This window comes from Macrosteles quadrilineatus, unplaced genomic scaffold, assembly GCF_028750875.1.
Source record: "Macrosteles quadrilineatus isolate MER2022 unplaced genomic scaffold, UCM_ALF_1.0 Scaffold_3__2_contigs__length_128488019, whole genome shotgun sequence".
Classification (NCBI taxonomy): domain Eukaryota; kingdom Metazoa; phylum Arthropoda; class Insecta; order Hemiptera; family Cicadellidae; genus Macrosteles; species Macrosteles quadrilineatus.
Window position 1 is genome coordinate 11924189 of NW_026542596.1, and position 20746 is coordinate 11944934.

Sequence of the window (20746 nt, forward strand, 5' to 3'; positions counted from 1 at the left end):
GCGCCCTTGATGTGATGTGGACAATGTGGTCAAAGGGGCTGAGTGAAGGCGTCAATAATATTCCAAGGTCCTTTACTTAATCTATAGATGGAAGAGTGCTCCCATTGATGTAGTATTCCGACTTGAGGATGTTCAGTCCTCTCTTGAAAGTCATAACCTGGCACTTAGATACATTTAAGTCCATGGAGTTGTTTTTGCACCACCCAACGACATTACCTATGGATCTCTGAAGGTTTTCTTGATCAGACACGGAGTGGATTTCCGAGAAAATCTTTATGTCGTCAGCAAACATGAGGTAGTTGGTGGTCAAGACCGTTCCAATATCGTTGATGAACAGATCAAAAAGTAGGGGTCCGATGTGAGAATCTTGGGGGACACCAGAGATTACAGGGAATGGTTTGGAAGTAGCTCCTTCACACTTAACGATGAGATATCTCTCCTTCAAATAGCTCTCCACCCACCTGAGCAACGAACCACCAACACCATAGGCAGCCAGTTTAGCTACCAGAAGGCGATGTTGAACTCTGTCGAAAGCCTTAGAAAAGTCCAAGTACACGCAGTCGACCTGACTAGATCTACCGAATGCTGACATTACAAATTCTTGGAAACACAGGAGATTAGTGATGGTTGATTTTCCATCAAGAAAACCATGCTGCTCAGGTACAATATACTTCTTGAGGTTAAAATATAAATGTTCCAGGACAATACTTTCAAAAACCTTAGCAATCGTAGGTTGAATCACAATAGGTCTATAGTTTTTTGCATTACACCTACTGCCAGATTTGTAAATGGGCACAACATATCTGAGCTTTAAGAATGATGGGAAAATGCCCTCTTTAATTAACGCATTGAAAAGCACAGCCAGGTGAGGAGCAAGTACAGGGGCACAGAACTTTAGTACAAGTGGAGGGATATTATCCGGACCTGCACTCTTATTGTGGTCAAGAGCATTCAACTTCTCTTCAACAACAGTAGCCGAGATTGAGCAATGGGAGACGGTGTCGTTTAATCCAAAATCAAATGCAGGAACAGGAAAGTTAGCATTGCAAAATACAGATGAAAAATGTTTCGCAAAAAGTTCACATTTGTCAACACAATCAGTCGCCACCATAGAGTCAAGTTTAAGACTTGGAGGAACAGTAGACGTTTGCTTGATGTTTAAGTAGGTTTAGAAATCTCTGAAAATTCTTTGGAATTTCATATGTTCCAGAATTATGTAGGAAGTAACGATGACTGACTTCAATCCAAACACCCTTTACTAATATCTTTTGACTAACATTCAATTCTCGTGTTAAATTTTTTGTAAGTATTACAATACTAATTAACGAAGTTGAATAGAGTAACCAATAGGACCGCTCCTGCTAATTACTGATCTCTATAAAACAACTTGTGAACCTAGCAAAAATTAAAGGGCGTCTTGTTAAACAATAACATATCTGATGTCACAACAAATATTGCTGTTACAAAATATGAGGGAGAAAATAATGTTAACCATTGCACATTCTGTGAGTGGCTCATTCGACAATGTTCTTTTGTAATAAAAAAAGTTACGTCTGGGTTATACATGGATCGCCTACCTTTAGTATTTAAAAGTAATTTGGGTAAGTCAATTTGGATTTACGCTTTACGATGGTAATTTTAAGTGTTAATTTTACTGTATTCCTTACAAACCTCATCCCAGACATCTGCTGCACCAAGCGTGAAGAGAGCTAGTGTAGGTAGTACAAACTACGGCCCCCGCTTTAGTGCTTTCCATTAGCCCTACGTTTGGGACACAACCCATTTTCCTTCATCATCTTTACCCATTAACTTTTGACAATTAGTTTTTCGAAACCTTATATCGTCACAGCACTCTTGTTATGTTGTTTTCATGATAAAACATAGGTTTAGTCCATGTGAACAATAGAGGAATATTTTGGGAAAATGTATTTATATTTTAACACTCCTCTTGAGTAATAGTTTTCCCTGAGGTCATTGTTCCAATGAAAATGTATCAGTTATTTTCAACTAATTCTACCACAAAAGATTGAGATCTTAATCTCCCCCATATCCCTTGTGCTAGTCGCGTTTATTCGTAAAAGCTAGTCAGGAGAAAAGGTTTAATTGATTGAACTCTGTTTTGTGTATGCTAAAAATATATATGTAAATTGCAAGAGAAAAATTGTTGTATTGTCAACTAGCAATATACACACGCTAGTTGTGAAACTATATTCCGATGGAAAGCTTATAATCTCTTTCAGCAGTAAACTAATTACCGTCCAATACCAATTTATTTGCTTGTTCATCTATATATATAAAATCCAATGTATGTTTGTATGTTTGTATATTTGTATGTTTGTATATTTGTATGTTTGTCCTTTATGGACTCCGAAACCGCTCGACAGATTGCAATGAAACCTTCAGGCATTATTAAGCATTATTCAAGGATGGTTTGTGTGAAATTTGGTGCAGATCCGTCAAAAGGGCTCCGCCCCAGTGGCTCTGGAGTTTCCCATGTTAACCTTATGAGTACTCATATTTAAATGGAATTAAAGAATCTTAACAGCTGGTTCAACTAAACTATCTGATTTTGTGATGTTCAATAGCATTAAAAAGTTAATAGGTTTACCAACAGGGTGCAGCACTATATTTTTTTAATTTATGATAACAGCTAACTTGCAACCAAAAGGTGAGTGAGCGTAGCGAACGAACTTCAACCTGGAGGCGAGTTAGCGTAGCAAACGAGCTAACCTGAAGGCAAGTGAGCGCAGCGAACGAGCTCCAACCCAAAGGTGAGTGAGCGTAGCGAACGAACTTCAACAGCTAATTAGCAACCAAATGGTGAGTGAGCGTAGCGAACGAACTTTAACCAGGACATGATTGAGCCATGCGAACGAACTCATCTTGAAAATGAACGAGCATTTTACATAAATCCACACTAGGACAGGACGACGTCTGTCGGGCCAGCTAGTATAATATAAATCAAAGAAGTGTGTATTTGTTTTATTTTTATAGATTTTGACTTTGAAAACAAGAAAAAAATATTTATTTTCCAAGCTACTAAATATTTACATAAATTGAACCAAACGTCAGCATGAAATAAAACTATCTTAATTTCAATGTTTTACCTGGTTAAAGGTAATCTTAGAATCATTAGCGAGTGTAAATTACTCCAAAATAAATAACAATTGTTCACTCCATCACGGAGGGTAGCTAAACGCCTCTCTGCATTAGTACCTTTGTTTTCACACCTTTGTTACAATCTGTTCTATGTCCTGGGATAATTATCAAATTGAAAGATAATGTCATCTTTCTGCCTGGTTGAGTAGGCTGAATGCAAAAAATTTAACATAGAAAAAAATCTAATAGTGAAGATCAAACCACGTAGAACATGGGTAAGAAGCTTCAAGTTAAATCTAAGCGGATGACAATGATTACTAATTAGCGCCAGATTGTCGTTTGATTTGAAATTAAGTATAAGTGTTTTTGAAATTGTTCATAAAACCAGCAATTTTTAATAATTAAATTTTAAAAATTTTCCATTTTGAATTGGGTCAAGATAACCTTTTTCTTATATTGGTCGCTTCTACCTTAAACTACTGACATACAGTTTCATAGATATCGGTTGGAACAAGCTAAAGATAAAAATGTTTTGTGAAAATTACAAGATAGCGAATTTCTGGTTAACAAAACGATTTTGGGGAAAATGTTATAATTGACTTTCTCTTTATTTTGACCCATAGAATCAATTCCCGTTGTTTAGCTGTTTACTTATGGGACACCCTGTAGAATATCATTAAATTAGATTACTACATTTTTAAATTATAGTTCTATTAACAACCAGAACATTACTTTAGAACTGAAATAAAATAGTCATACATTTGAGGTTGGCTGTTGAATAACCCAAATTAACAATATTTAATTGATAAGAGCCCAAGTTTAAATAAATTAATCAATCAACATCTATAATATAAAATGAATAAGTCGTTGCAAAATAGCGTAGCATAAGCCAATATTCCAGACCAATGTAGTTAAAGCCATTTGCACGATTGTGTGCACTGAGCAGATAGCTACAATACCAGTGCAGATAAAAGCTGCATATAACACCTACGTGAGTGGCGTTACAATCACAGCTTACTACTTATACAGGGTAGTTCAATAAATGTACTCACTTTTTTGCTATCCATACAGGGTGTTCAGAAATGGTAGGGACATAATTCCTGGATTCCTTGGGTCAAAATAAAGAGAAAATCTATCTATACTTATTTAATACGCAAGCAGATTTTTTGTGACAATTACTCCTCCGAAACTATACTGAACCGATTGACATGTTTTTGGTGTCATTGGAAAGAGCGTAACTTGAAAGTGAGGTCCTGGGGCCCTCAAAATTATTTAACACTCATTCTCAAAACAATACTTATGCAGCATTTTTTTTTTTTTTATAATAGTTCAATAATTGCCTTTGGAATGATGATACAATTTTTTCCAACAAAGAATGAATTTACAATATGAGAAGTATGTTTTAACAACATTTAAAAGTCCATACTTTTAATAACTTCACCTGCCTTGTAACATTTTACACGACTTCCAACAGGGTAATAGTCTGTATGTAAATTAGGTCAGGTAACCAGGTAAAATTGAAGAGCTTATGAGGTTAGGCTGTAAGCACTACGTACAATGTTCCATTCCATTCTGAGCTCCTTTTATTCTTAAGTATGTAAGCCTACTGATCCGGTCCCACTTATATTATTATTTTGGTCTTTAAACTAAGTACCGTAGTTTGTCTACCCTGTGTCCATTTATTTACTTTGACAAATTTTAGTTTTAATTATTAAATGATTCCCGCGTCTTTGTTTCATGATTTTGTCCCTGGCAACATGCATACTTTAGTTTTTATCTAGTGAATTAATGTTGCTAAAATTTTCATGTAGCTTTTTACAGTGTTATCTTCTCCCATGATATTCATCAAACTCATTTAACCGGTATAAAAATTGTTAAAAATATTGTTATCAAAATAAGACAGTAAAATAATAACTCCAATAAAACACTGCTTTCTTGCATTATTTAAAAAAAAATAATCATGAGCAATTAATAGCTGTGTCTCCTAGCTATTTCTCACATTTAAAAAAAGTTAGAATTGTAGAACTAATTAACTAATAAAGGTAAAACGTTTTTTAGTTCCCTTTCTGTGATAGGTTTTAATCTCATGAACACTGTGTCAAACTTAAACTGCAATATTCATAAAAAATATCAAACAATGAACAAATTTATCTGTAGAAAAACGCACAAAATCCCAGGAAATTGGTGAAATAAAACTTAGTAAACAGGAATTTTGTTTCGTGTCGTCTATAATGAATTTATTCATTTTAAAGTGTTGACTTACTGCACGCTTTGACAATTATTTTGGTATTGCAACGAAAGTCAACATCTATTTTGGTACAAAGGGAGGCAAGATAGCTTATTTGTCATAAGTAATTTACCTTTACTGTTGCAACTACAAATTTTATAAGTCTTAAATCTCAGAAAACATACTCAAAAGTATGTTTTCTGTGCTTAAATCTATTACTGTTTGTACAGCTGCTCTCTGTTGTGTATTGAAGTAATTAAAGGTTAAAGCAATTTGAGCGAGGTTAGAGAATCGACAGGAATGAAGGGTTAGAGCATCTATCTATCTATTAGAGTCTATTTTGGACTAGGTTAAAGTAAAAGGTTTCGCAGTAGAATTTAAGTAAATTGAAGTCTCCCATCTATGATGGGTTACAAGCATTGACTAGTCAATGGTTACAAGCCGTTTGGCAAGGTATATCAACTAAATGTTACTATATTAACGTACTGCATTATGTTGTGTAACTAATGTACCACATATATCAACTACGTCTCGAGTATAGGAGACAATTTGAGTGTGAACTATGATAAAAATACAATATTATAGGGTAAATCTCACCAAAGACTAATTAAGGGGTAATTGGTGCTTACAAAAACCCCATAACTACATTTTTACTGTCATAACTACAATTGTAGGGGTCATAAATGTACTATTGTTTGTACAGCTAGCTCAGTTAAAGGTTAAAGCAATTTGCCGCATAGAGAATCAACAGGTAGAACATGTGTATGATACCAGGTAGGGGATTGGGGGGTGTCATATTATGGTCCCGTGCTCCGGATTACGGTCTTACAGCCTACAGCTGATCCGGCTTTTCATCAGCTTGTATTACTCCCCCTTCCTTCCCTAAACTTTTGTATCAGTATTGATACGACATTCAAGTGCAGGGAATCAACTTTTTCCTCTCATCTACATTTTGTTTGGACTATAAAGTTTGCTAACATTATTTTTTTGGTCATTTAAATAGATTTTTGTTCATCAGTATTTTTGGCTAATTATTGTATCAAATTATTATATTTAGCATAATAAATGCTCATTTAGTAGAAAATGTAAAATATTTGAATTCGATTTCAGATATAATTGGGCCAATTACCTTAAAATTGTAGTTTTAATCACTAAAACTAAAAGACCAAGAACTAAAATCTAAGAACTACAAAAATATTGCAACACTTTTTTTTACTTTCTCCCCCTATACAAAGTAATATGTTGCTTAATATGGAAAAAGTATCGATTTCGTCAACATTTTCGAGTTTGAGTTTTGAGTGGATATACTACCTATTCATTTTGGGTCCTCCTGAACCCAAAAAAATGTGGTTTTCGAAGTGACGTCTGAGTGTGTGTCTGTATGTGTGGATGTTTACAGAGGTACAGACCACACCTGTAGTCTGATTTTGAGGACATTTGGTATGCAGGTACTAATACATGGTATCTCCAGGAGTTTTTTTCATTTTTTGGAAATTTTAATTTCTAATGGGGATTTTCCCTAAAACCCCATAAAATAACAAAAAAAATCAGATTTTCTCAAAAATGGTCCTAACGATTTTTATAAAAAATTAGTATGTTATAGTCCTTTACATTCTGAACAAAATAGTATGAATCCCACGAAATTACAATTACGAATTACGGTTCAAAAGTTACTGTAGCTTATGTTATTTTCCCATAAAGAATCCGATAAAATCAAAAAATCTGATTTTGGAGAAAACCCCGGTTTTGATTAAAATCATGTGTTATGGTCCTAATAATTCTAAAAAAAATAATGCAACCCCCATTACTGTAACAATTACGATCCAATTGCAGGTTTTGTGATTTTTTCCTATAAAATTATCATAGTTACTCCCACCGCTTACCCATGATAAAGGTTGTAGACAAGCTTATGGGAGAAGGTATGTGTCAGATTGATGATGCCGTTTATTTGTTACTAGTATCTTTAAACTAAAAAACTTAATTATAAATCCTTGGTTTCTAAATTTACAAACAGTAATCAATTGTTAGGCTATCCAGCTCCTAATTTCCAAAATGAGTACTTGTTTTCAACAATTTGTTGAATCAAAGGTAAACATTGCTTAAAAATAAATTGCCAAGTCAGTGACATAAAAAAAAAATTTCATCAATGTTTTTTTATCATCCAAATGCTGCTATTCAATTGGTGTGGGTAAAAAAGTACAAGTCTACAAGTGTTAAATTTATTTTTCCTACAGTAAGGCCTCTCGCCCACTATACGAGTTCTGTCGTACGATACTGTGTCGTACGATATTCTTATCGTATGTGTGGTCCTCGCCCACTTTACGACACTTTATCAGATAAATGACCAGTTGCTCGGTAGCCCTGGATGAGTGAGTTTGTGTTGCACAATATCTTAAAACAGTGGTTCTGTATCAAATAGTAAAACAATGAATCCGTTAACGTGTTGTTGCAATGTGGCTGCTGTTGCGCATTTCAAACTTTTTTTAAATTAATTATCAAATAATTAAAATTAATTATTACGAACAACTTTATAGTATTTATTTTAAGTACTTCAATGCGATTTTATTTTAACACTTCCAAGCTTAACCTCTTGAGCTTCAAACACAAATTCATCATATGCAAAAATAAATAACAAAACTAATCTTCCACTTATCTATGCTAGTAAGTTTACTACCAGTTTACTTAGTTACTTAGTAGTTTACTTATGAGTTCAATAGCAGTTTTATTGTAACCATACTTTTGTATGAGTTGTGTTGCAATCTGAAAGTCATGTTAAAAACTACTAGGCTTGGGTTTGAACTGTGTTGTTTGTAGCGACCCCTAGGTTTGATGATGTTCACGATTTTAGCGACACCGGTGGTCGTCTCACGCAACTGCGGCAACACCCGTGAGCAAATCACAAATCTTGCAGTTTCGGCGACACCAGTAATCGTCACCCGCGACTGCGCCATCACCCATAGCTTGCGGCATCACCGCTGTTCGTGTCTAGAGATCGCGGCAACACTGTCCGGTGATTGGCCTTTTGGCAATACTAAATTCATGTAGGATTCCTGGTTTTCCTGGAGACTAGATACTGTGAAAAGGTCATCTAGTTGTTACATTTCGTCAATTCATTTTGTTACATAAAATATTGTTCACAAAAAAACAGTATATTTTCAGATTATTTTGAGTGTTAATCAGATCTAGTAAACAATAATAGCTATTTACATTACAAGTGTAGTAAGAGCGTTTTTACATCACGCAGGTGAATGTTGTGCAACGAGCAGAAGCTCGTTGCATAATTCACCAAAGTGATGCAAACACGCTCTTGCGTAACGCGTAACGTACAAGATTTTACCTGACCCGACAATATACATGGGATTACGTACAATATTTTTCACTATCCATTTCACTCATCTCAACAGTGACGTTCTTTTGCAAACAAAAGCTAGGTTAGGAAAATACTTTAAAGCATAACAATAACATTCAAGCGCACAGCTGATTTCTAGTGTTAAACGTCGTTGGCTCCATAGAGGTATATTTTTTAAGTTAAGCACTCAATGTTATTTAAATGGGTTTCATTACCTCACCGAGTGAGTTTTTTTCAACTTTACATCACTCGAGAAGTAAGGAAGTTGTATACATCATGCTTGAGATAGGGAAGTTTAACATGGCGGGTTAGGTAAAACAACAAAATACATAAAACACAACATAAAAACAATACAATTTTGAAAAAAAAATTTATTAGAACTTATGAATTGAAAATGTGAATCCACAAAAATATAAGTAAGCCATAAATTAGTCCATTCTTGTCTTGACTGTTCTTGTTGTGACCTTATCCTTTTCTCTGAAACAAAATTAACTCTTATTGATAACTGAAGATGGCAAAAAGATATCAACATGCAACTTAATAGTACAGTAGAACTCCGATTATCCGAATCAATAGGGACCAGACCCCAATCGGATAATCAAAAATTTGGATAATCGGAGTTTTACCGGAATTCCGGGAATTTCAAAGAAAAATCCTCATTTTCGGTTCTAAGTGAACTTTTAATTAATAATAATTTAAATCAGAACATTTTTACAGTTTACAATGCTCATAGTACAAGTGTTCTATACATGTTATTAAGTCAATAGTGTTCCATCAATGTCCAAAATTGGCTAAATGTGTTTAATAACAATTCTTTGATATTTTGCAAAACTTATTAATGTAGCTTTACGTTTTTAAAATTGTTGAAATAAGCGATTCGGATAATTGGAGTTTTGGTTACTTGGAGTTCGGATAATTGGAGTTCTACTGTACTGTATTCTAATAACATACGCTCATTAACAAATGTCATGCAAATATAGGTTTCGACCAACCCAACACATAGGATTAAGAAACCAGTTTGTATGGTAATTCAACTTGTGTTGAAAAACTGGTAACCAAAACTAAGTAATCCTATAGTTACTGAAATGACAGTAACTCACATGATGTGAACGACAGCACCCCATCCAGCCATTGCATCTCTGTCAGCTGAGTTGACTAGAGCTTGGGAGATGGTCTCAAACAGGTCCTCAGGCTCTAGATCTGGCTGCCACAGCACCTGTAAGCAAACCAGTATGGCAAATATTGCTATACAAAGAAACATCGATTGGGTAAAGAGATAAGGTAGGACAGGTGGCTCAAAGAGTTTAAAGTAAAAAACACAAAACTATGTACTTATAGCTTCGTTTTACAACCTTTGTTCTTGTTGCTGGCTGTTCTGGTTGTTCCTGACTTTACCTCACAACTAGAACAGACTAAAATACAGGGTAGCGGATTTTTATCCCCCTGGAATTTTACCCCCTGGGCAAACGTGACGTCACAAACCAGGGGGTAAAATTCCGGCCGCGAACTTTTGAGTTTCGCGACATCAGCTCGATGGATTAAACGCGGAATTAAACATAGCCTATATTTTCACGGTTGTGAATTTAATCAGAACACATCAAATTATAAAAACCTAGAATGTACGGCCCGGATTTTTACCCCCGGAATTTTACCCCCTGGCCAGATATATAAATAAGTGAGAATGATTAATTATCTTCATTCAGTTTTAATTTAATAGTAAACATTTTATTATTCAGTACTGTAGCCTATCTTAATTTATTTGTAACATTAACTAATCGAACAGGTTTTTAATTTTAATTTTGAGATTCGAGTTTGAGGATTCGATCTTTGAAGCCAACTGTTGGTTAATATGATCAAAATAAAACAGCGAATTCTGTTTACTTAGTTGAGATTAAAAAATAAATAAAGATAGGCTACTAAATAATGAAATGTTTACAATTAATTAAATCGTAAATAAGAAAATCAATCATTCAATTTCTTAAATCGGCCAGGGGGTAAAATTCCGGGGGGTAAAAATCCGGGGGTAAAATTCCGGGGGGTAAAATTTCGGGGGGTAAAAATCCGGGGGTAAAATTCCGGGGGGTAAAAATCCGGCCCGTACATCTTCAGTTGTCTATACGCTAGTTATATGGACAGGGGGTAAAATTCCGGTTTTTATCGCTGATCTAATTAATCACGCTCTGGCTATTTTCATCAGACTTCCAAATCCGCGGGGGTAAAATTCCGGCCGCGAACACACTTTTGGCCACTCAGGTTACTACGTCATAGTGACGTCAGCTTTGCCCAGGGGGTAAAATTCCAGGGGCATAAAATTCCGGTGACCCTAAAATACAACAAGAACCAGATATTACAACTGAAAGAGGAGCTAGCAATCCGAAAAATTCGGTTTCATGTTTTTATTTGTTATTTTAAGTATTTTGTCTTTAAGGTAGCTTGCTGATCAAACCATTCTCTAGAAAATCCTTAAAACCTCGCCTAAAGCCATCTTTAGTCTTACCTACCAAATTAAGTCACATAATATGTTTTTGTATAATTTCTTAGCATAGTATTTTGTTATAGTTGTTATGTATTTTATTTTAATTGTTTATGACTATTTCACCTTTTTCCCAGCTCTGCTGAATTTGTTTTTGTAAAAATAAGTGATTGACTATTGTCTTTTACTTTAAATGTTACTTTTAAACTAAATTTAAAAAGTTATCAACATATTTTAATCTTCTTATGAGGGCTAATATGACCTTATAGCTTATAATTTACACTTTATTTAGTTATGTCCAAAGAGAGCACTTTTGGGAGGAAAGTAGGCCTAAAAGAGTGTGGGTGAGCGGATATCACATAATTCAACAAATCACATCCCTTGTTCACAAAATACATGACATAGTAAAATATTTCATTTTAAGGTCCTAAATGTGTTTAGCGGTATGTGTTCTTGAATGTTAAATAAAAGAACTGCATATTAATGTGATTTTGTGTTATTTATAGGACCAAAAATACTTCCTTTTTCCCGGCCATCCCTTGTCCCGAATTATGTTTTTGACGTTTAACTGTGTGAAAACCACTTACTGCTTACTAACGCTTTCCAAACATAATATAAATTGGTCTAAAAGGTTGTAGATTACTTTTTAGAATGAATCTTGACAAGTTTCTATCCTATAAAGCGGTTGTGTCAGTGCAAAGTCCCGGCAGTTTTCGTTTTAGTTTTTAACTGTTTTATTCCGCAAAATTACCGTAGGGCAGGGCTAGTCACCACTCAAGATTTATTTCAGTAGAGAAGGTCACCATCATGACTCTGTGCGGTTGAAAGAATTGTTTCATGTATAGTTTGTATTTCCACATGAATTTAAGTTGACAAAAATTACCTTTTTGTCAACTTAGCATGATTTTATTAAATCAACATAATATCAATAAATGTGTCTAAAGTTATATTATCATAGTTGCAGTTCTGTTTTACAACTCTTGAGACTAAATTATTTATTTATTAATAATTTTTTTTATTAAATTTTTTTTTTTTAGGCCTATTAATTATTTTTGAAATTGTATTCCGTACGCCTGAGAGGTTGTTATCTGTTTACTGTGAACAGGATTTTTGTGACAATTACTCAACGAAACTACTGAACCAATCTTCATGTTTTTGGTGTCATTGGAAGAGCTTAACGTTTAGTTTTGCAGGACACATTTTTTGTAAAGAAATAATTTTAAGGTAAGGCCCAAGGGTCCCTTAAATTTTAACTCCAGGCCATCCCCTTCAATTCCTGACCCCTCTAACTAATAATAACAATTTAAATATTATAAACCAGGTGCTAGTACAATAAAACATGTTTGTGTATAACAGGGGCGGCCTGGAATAATTTGTGTGCGTTTCTTTATTTTTTAAGCTTATCCATCGACAAGTTGACATCTCAGAAAAAAGTTCTGATTTTTTATTTATCGAAATGTTGCATTGTGTGATATCCACTCGGGGACATTGGTGGAAAGATCTATCTTGGACTGTTTTAGTACTGTAACGAGTGGTTTGGATCTAAACCCTCAAAACCACTGCCATGTTCCTGCTCAACCTCTCCCTAAGGATTATCTGTGAGGGCGAACCTCAACCTGCTTTCTCCTTCTAGCATAATTAGTGCCTTTGGGTCTTTACCACCGATGTGTGCCCCCTGAAGGGTTAACAGTCAATAAATCTTAATTCAAAACTAGTTTACCTCACACATGCCAAACAGCTGGTTGCTGCTGGTACCTCCGACGCAGAAGTCCTCTGGTGTGCTGAGGCAGCCAATCAGATCCATGCTGCAGACAAACGGCTCAAACGTTTTGGGGTCCAGACCTGCCACTACGGGTTCTACGAAGTAGGGACCAAACCTGCAATGTATAGTACGTTACTTGACTGATGCATTCATGTTTGAGTCGGTGAAACCAAGTCCACAGTGTGACAGGATGTCTACAGTTACAATTTGCTGGGAAATTGAATGGAGTACAGTAGCACCAAATAAAATTACAATGAAAGCACTGCCTAACAATGTCTAGGTCTATAGTCAATTCCACATTCATTGTGCTGGACCAGTCATATGGGAAACTAGCTGTGTTCCTGTTCTACGGAAAGGAATCTTGTTAGTCAGTTAAAACATTCTTATATTCAGAACAGCAGTTGGTTTGAATATTAAGTGTGCATTTTAGCGAATTTCCCTATAGGGAAGAAGCTATTTATTTACCATAGGTGGGCACAGTAAGACCTCCGCCCGAACCTAATATTTCACTACCCGCAGACAGTAATTTACGATACATAGGCCAGGAACTATTGATATGTAAACAACGTAAAGCGTAAACATCTCATGAAGGTTTGTTCAAAAAATGTCTCACTCAAATGTGTTTCATTTCATTTCATATAACTTTATTCATTAAAGTACAATACATAGATACAGGAATGGCGTCAAGAGTAATTTAACAAATCTAACTTAACTAAAATACTCATAACTATCAAGCATGGCGTAACAACATACCATCCATATGAACATTCTTTCAGCTCAAATAAAGTAAAACAAGCAGTGCAATATAAAAGTTTAAACATGAAAATATCAAAATTAAAATAATAGATAAAATTATTTTAAAACCAAAAGTTTCAACTTATGAAATAAAGCAATATAACTTATGGAACTAAAACTCTTCAAAGGAGTACATAGCCTTGTTGATAAGAAACTTTTTCAATTTTGATTTAAATTTTTTTTTTGAGGTTTCCAATTTGATTTCTTTAGGAAGTTTATTATAAAATTTTGAACCGGCATACTTAGGTGTTTTCGTGAAAAGTTGCAGAGTATGAGAGCTAGTGGCCAGATTCTCTCGATTTCTAGTAAAGTAATGTGGTAGTCTCCAATAAGTTGTAATTCATCAAATCTGTCTTTTACTGATAATACTGTTTCATAGACATACATTCCATAAACAGTCATAATATTTTCAGTTTTGAAATGTTCTTTGACTGAAGTTCTACGTTTTAAATTGCATAAAATTCTAATAGCTTTTTTTGTTTTTTTAGAATTGATTTTAATTTTTTCTTCTTTGCTGCACCATAAAGTGCAAGATTAATCTTGTTAACGCATATAGGCCAGATGAAATTTTAGAAAGTAACTTGTCAATATGATGGTTCCACTTCAAATTTTCATCAATTTCTAATCCTAAGAATTTGATGTGTTCTTTATTTTGAATTGTGTTGTTATTAACTACAATTTTTGGCAGATTTTGCAGTTTAGTTTTCCCTGCTTGAAAGCACATAAAATTAGTTTTATCTGTGTTCAAACGCAAATTATTTGAGTTAAAAAAACTGTTAAGTAATAATATATCAGAATTGGCCTTGGCTTCAAGTTCAGCATACGTTTCTGCGGCTATTTTTAAATTTGCATCATCAGCATATAGGCAAAGCTTGCTCAAAACACTTAGTTGGGGAAAATTTCTCAAGTAAAAGATGAATAAAAGAGGGCCTAGGATCGATCCTTGGGGCACCCCATATTTAACTTCCCGAGTACAAGAATTGTAAGAAATTTTATAATTTTTATCATTACAGTGACTCAGTTCCACGTATTGTTTTCTATCAGAAAGATATGACTTGAACCAGTTCAATGCAGTACTATTTAGTCCACTACTACTGAGCTTTAAAAGTAACAACTCATGAGAAATGGAGTCAAAAGCTTTACTGAGGTCCATGAACAACCCAACCACTTTAGATTTTCTTTCTAAGCTATCAACGATGGATTCAATGAAAGCTGTGGCAGCTGTTATGACAGATCTGCCCCTTCGGAATCCATGTTGGCAGTCATCAAGTATACCATTATTTTCAAAGAAGCATACAAGTTGGTTATAAACAACCTTTTCATAGATTTTTGAAATAGAAGGCAGCAGAGCAATAGGTCTATAGTTTGATACTGTTTGTTTGTTTCCTTTTTTGAATACTGGTTTTAATTTTGTAATTTTGAGTTTATTAGGAAAAATTCCTGATATCAAAGATGAGTTAATAAGATGGGCTATTGGTTTAAGTAGGACTAATTTAGCTTTTTTAAAAAGAACTATGGGAATACCATCGTAGCCAGTACTATAGGAGTTTTTTAGACTTTTAATAATTTTATCATTTTATCATTTTATCAACACTTTCATACCATAAACTAACATTTTGGAATCCAGACAGAAAACGCAAAACTTACACAGGTACAGTTGCCAGTTCTAAGGAAAAGTACCACTTACCAAAAACCAGTACCGGTACTTAACAGTTTATATATATAGTACTACCAACCAATTAAATGCGTTAATCAAGTCACAAAGTTATTAATCTACAGGCCTAGACTCCCTCTTTTTCGGACTCCTCGAGACCGAGGCCAGTCCCGATAACGGGTTTTCCGGTGAAACCTATGTCCCCAAAAACTCGTTAAAACGGACTGTGTACTGTCGTTTCAGTACTGCCCACTTCCAGCCGATCTAGTCCGGTTAAATCAATGTGCTGATAAAAATTGTCCGGTTAAAGAGATCTCATTTCCGCTGAGTGTAGTCAGGTTAAACCGATGTCCGGTTAAAAGGAGTCCAGATAAGAGGGAGTCTACTGTACCTTGGTTTTGAATTTTCTCACAAAAAGTTTCTGGAAATCAAAGTTATTTTCTATTAATTGCAATATTTGTAAACAGCTTTTAATGTTTAAACATATTGGTGACAGTTTTAAGAAACAACCTTTTGTTTGTTATTTATTAGATGACGTATTCTCTAAACAGTGATTGATACTGTATATCTAAACATTAGGAGGAAATGTGACAAAAATCGCACAAAATTAGTTTTTTTTTACATTTGAAATTTAATTTCTTAAGTAGGTAGGCCATTCTAGGGAAAAGTATCGGTATCAAGAGCCGTACAGTAGTCAAAATGTGGTAGGCCTACGCACCCAAGAGATGGACTATGGGCCTATTGGCGGTATGGTCCAGCAATTGCAGCACAAGGCTGTGTGTAGAAACCGAAAGTGACACATTGGAAAGCAAGTTTAGCAGCAACCTTAAAATTTTGTTACGATCACAACAAAATCAAAAAGATCTTCCAAGATTGCAGCAAAATCCGGGATCACCCACTGCAGTTGTGATTTTTACTTAACACTTTACACAACCTTCATTGAAGCAACGGATAATGCCTAGTTATTTAATTTCATTTACGGTTAGGCCTACACATAATTACAATTGCGATTGTTTACACCCTTTATGTAAGGCACGAAGTTTTTAATCTCCCTTGGTTTGGATTTGCTTACAAAACATGATCAGAAATGGTTGCAGTACTTGTAAACAACAGACAAAACTCACTATCACTTATTGGCTACAGTACACCTAATTGTGGGCTATAACCTTTGACTATTAATACAACCTATAACTTACAAGTTTATTACAAGTTTTTACTAACATAATTATTATGTACTTAAAATTCAAAATCATACCTCTTTTCATATAGCAGGTTGGAGAGCATAGATGCGAACACCTTCGGACTCATGACACGGCCTTCTCTAAGCTCATAGAGCTTCAGCCTAAACTTAAGCCTCTGCTCTACTGTTTGAGTGTCAGTAGCGAGTCCTGGTAATCCAACATACAGGTGTGATCCCATCTCAAAAACTTTCTGAAATTGTTTGGTTCACCTTTAGTATTGATTTAATGCACATTAGCCTATATCAACATAAATTTCTCCAAGTAAGCCTAGTGATGATTTAATTTCTTTTTTCCCCTACTAACTTACCTCATTCTGGATAAAACTTCCAATAATCGGTTACAACAGTAGTGCCAGGCAAAACCCAGCGACGGATCAGTCTTAAACAAGTAGGAATACCGGTTACGGTTTCCTCTTAGTTAATTTAGTAAACATTTGAAAAATCTAACCAAGGAAGGACTTGTGATGATAAACCACAATCAACAGCTGAAGTAAAGGTTGATAGACCAGCTTTCTAATTATTTTAAGGTTTAGCGTTGGTTTCCATTAAAACCCAAGTTGAAGCTATTGATATAATAAAGAAACCAAATTGATTACCGGTACTAATTTCCCTGTCATCACTTGCAAGTATTCAATAGCTTTTCTTGTCACCGGTAATGTTTAAACGTCGTCCTGAGCAAATGAAGGAAATGAGAGCCAATAATGTGGATAACACTCAGATAATGGCCACGCAATGTTGTAATAGGTAATGAAACGGCTGCGACCAGCTGTATGAAGCCAAGAAAGTAGGCTTAACTTTTTTGAAAATCTCAGTTTGAAAGAGGCTGTTTCACGTAAAGTTGTGATAACAATCACTAATCTCAATCTGAAATGTTAATGTACGGTAGCGAGAAAAGTAGCTCAAATTCCGCTACAACTATTTTAAAAATGTAGGCTAACTAGCTACAGCTAAAGCTGCTACAGCTAACGCTACAAAAAAAGTAGCGTCGCTACTTCCCAACACTGCTGAGGACTCATAATAAGGAAATTGTAGTAGGCCTACTAGTAGTAGGAGGTAACATTAACCATACCGGTAACTTAACATAATTTTAATAGCCGTGATAATATGAAAAGAGCCATAACTTAGGTAATGGAAAAATGTAACTTTACTGAATCATTTGACTAGGCTAATCTTTTTACCTGGAAGTCTGTTGAGATGGTCTGAGCCTGAATCCCGAAACGTCGGTCAGCTGCAATAGCCACACAGTTTTTCCCTTTCATAGCCACAACAGCACCACCATTATAAGAGAAGATGGACTGGAAAAGTAAATGGCTTAAAGTTTAGCGTATGTAATAATTTATTACGAATTGTCACTTACAAGACATAGGCTTATCATATATGTACTTTGTCTTGCCCATAGGCATAGGCCTAACCTTTATCTTGCAAGCCAAAAGTAAATACACAATACTCGCAAGAATCAAAATATTCACATCAAAATAGGTCATAACTTAATGAAAAGGTTAATTAACCCTCGAGCGGGCGCTTGCGGAGTTTTCCTCCGCACTTGTAGTTTTTGTTAATATAAATATGCATAATGGGTGTCGGCAGTCATGTCCGGCTCTACACTTTACGCACCTCATCCTGGGAATGCCCAAAAGCTATTTTACCCCCAAATTCCTCCTTATTTTGTTGTCAGTAAAGTTGCAATTCAGTGGGACGCGATGTCAGTTTGCGGAGATTTTCTCCGCGTGCGCCCTATCACGTAGCGTAGAGTTTATTTTCTCATGGGCTATTGTCAAACTGTGTGTATATCTTATACATACGAAAATATAAACATGTTTAAATGTATGGGTAACACTTACAGTTTCTTAACTGGGCTAACTTATGCTAATATCAATTGAAACTATTGAATTGAAAATATTGATTAATAATCAATATTTCTTAATATATCTAACTATCATAACCTAACCTAACCAACCAAACTTGCTGATGGTGAAAAAATTGCATGAAGGTTTACTAATCGAATCGATAGTTTCAATAGATATTAGCATAACTTAGGCCTAGCCCAGTTAAGAAACTCTACCCAAATGTATTGCTTCATTTATATTATAAAATATTTTGTTTGCATGTAGGCTATATGTATAATTGCATTATTGGGGAACAAAACTCTGCATGCGCCCTCTCTCGTAACACCCACAGTGATACCTTTAAGTTATAGCCTACTAGAAAATTGCTCAATAATATGTTTATTTGAAATATTACTCATATTAATTTAAAAGAATCATGTTATTAACAAAGAAATTCGGTTTCTGATTAGGTTAGCCTAGGCCTATTCAACATTTACAAACAATATTTCGTTAACAACAAGTAAAATGGGTAAAATTGATGCTATTTAGTGTTGCGGAATAAAACTCTGCATGCGCCCGCTCCTGTTTTACCGGTGAAGCACCTCCTCGAGGGTTAAACACTTAAATTCTAATTTTTTAACATTAGTTTGACTTGAATATTTTAGAGGTAGCCTAATCCTAAGAAAGTCAGACCTAGGCTATTGCAGTAAGTTAGGCTATAACATACCATTTTTCCGATCGTGGGCGTTTTCAATGAGCAAATATATGTAATTAAACCAAACCAAATCCAACCGATGAATTTTTTCAATAAAATATCGTTAACCTAATTGATTAATTAAATAAATGTAGACAAGACACAAATCACTCCGTGACAACTTGGTTAGTTTAGTTTTGGTTCGTGCGTGATATGGTATACTTGACCCAAAAAAACAAAACTGACAAAGCAAAATTTGTCAGTCACATGGAGATGAAGTGTGAATGCTTGTTACATGCTTTCCATAGAGTATGCATAGGGGCAATGGAATCGTAGATTAAACATTTAACTATTTGAAGTTCTTTTTCCCAATGATTTCAGTGATTGAGTCAATGATTTTATCCCAGGTTTAGTTCCAAATTCTGCCACCACGTCGCAGCACCAAACTGGAGTCATTTTGTGTTGGTGTTTATTGGTGGAATTTTCATCCGATTTTCATTTTGAAAACTGATTTGTGAACGGGATAAGATAACAATTCGCGCCATTGAAGATCAATTTAAATTAAGTTGCTGGTAAAAAAAATTATAGTAAAATAATTGTGTTACAAAATGAAAAATGGAAATTGCAGGTAGTCATTTTAAGGACAATAATTTTTAATTATTTAGATTTATAAATTTTTAAAATAGCTTGGCTGGTTTAGTCGGTATCGTTGTTTAAACATTTACAGTAATTATAACAAACGCGAGAGAGACATGAAGCAGGTGCAGGACAGGGCCGCTGTGACTCATTCCAAGGTCACACTCACGTTTGCTACCCCTCCCCCCATAACAAGGCTGGGGTGTTATAAGTCATAAGTCATAAGTCGTTTATTCAGCAAAATTAACATAAAATGCATTAGCTACGTCAACAAAACAAAATAAAATACAAAATAAAGTACAATGTTTTTTGTTGTTTGTACACCGGTGGATGATGGTTTCCAGGACACCCTGAAGACAGGCAAACGGACAGACAAACAGTTTTTTATAGTGGGGCCTTACTCTCTTATACTAAAGTTTTACTCGGCTTACTGTATTGCTATAATTATTGTTCCTTACTGGTTTTGTTTTTCAAATCTCTTGTTTTGTACACTTGTTCAGATAGTTTGTTATTTATAGTTGTTACTTATAGTTTGTTATTTATAGTTTGTTATTTATAGTTGTTATTTATCTTTTATGTCTTGTTATTGAAGTCTTGTTTTCCAGTTTTTTCACTACTTTTGTACTGGCCTGTGATTTTTGTTTTTCCTCTGCTGCTTCTTCTTTCTGTAAGACAATAATTGTATTTTTCTTGTAAAAATGGTGCAACCGTTTATAAATAAATAAATAAACACCACTTGCGTCTGCGACGTTGCCATCAATTCTACCAGGCCGCGGCCTGTAGTTAAAGGTGGCCGTGCTAAAGTCTATGAGATATTGAGATGGTTATGAAAAATCAGGTTAGTTCTTTTTTTGATCATCATGAACTGTTCTACAGTTCAGCAAAAAGTCAGTTTGGTTTTAGGCAGGGTTTGTCCACGATCGATGCAGTCAGTTAGTTAGCTATAGTATCCTATTCTGCAGGATTTTGAAGTTGTACTGTTTCCAAAGCT

General features: G+C 34.8%; 1 protein-coding gene across 1 annotated transcript; it reads right to left on the bottom strand.

The window, feature by feature from the left end:
* Positions 1 to 9031: 9031 nt before the first annotated feature.
* LOC128989818 (proteasome subunit beta type-3) lies at positions 9032 to 19329 on the bottom strand. The gene is made up of 6 exons (XM_054411881.1): positions 19153 to 19329; positions 17778 to 17894; positions 16615 to 16790; positions 12869 to 13025; positions 9776 to 9891; positions 9032 to 9152 (listed from the first exon to the last, which is right to left on the bottom strand). The coding sequence occupies exons 1-6, from the start codon at positions 19153 to 19155 to the stop codon at positions 9104 to 9106; spliced, it is 618 nt and encodes a 205-aa protein (XP_054267856.1). The 5' UTR covers positions 19156 to 19329; the 3' UTR covers positions 9032 to 9103.
* Positions 19330 to 20746: the final 1417 nt, after the last annotated feature.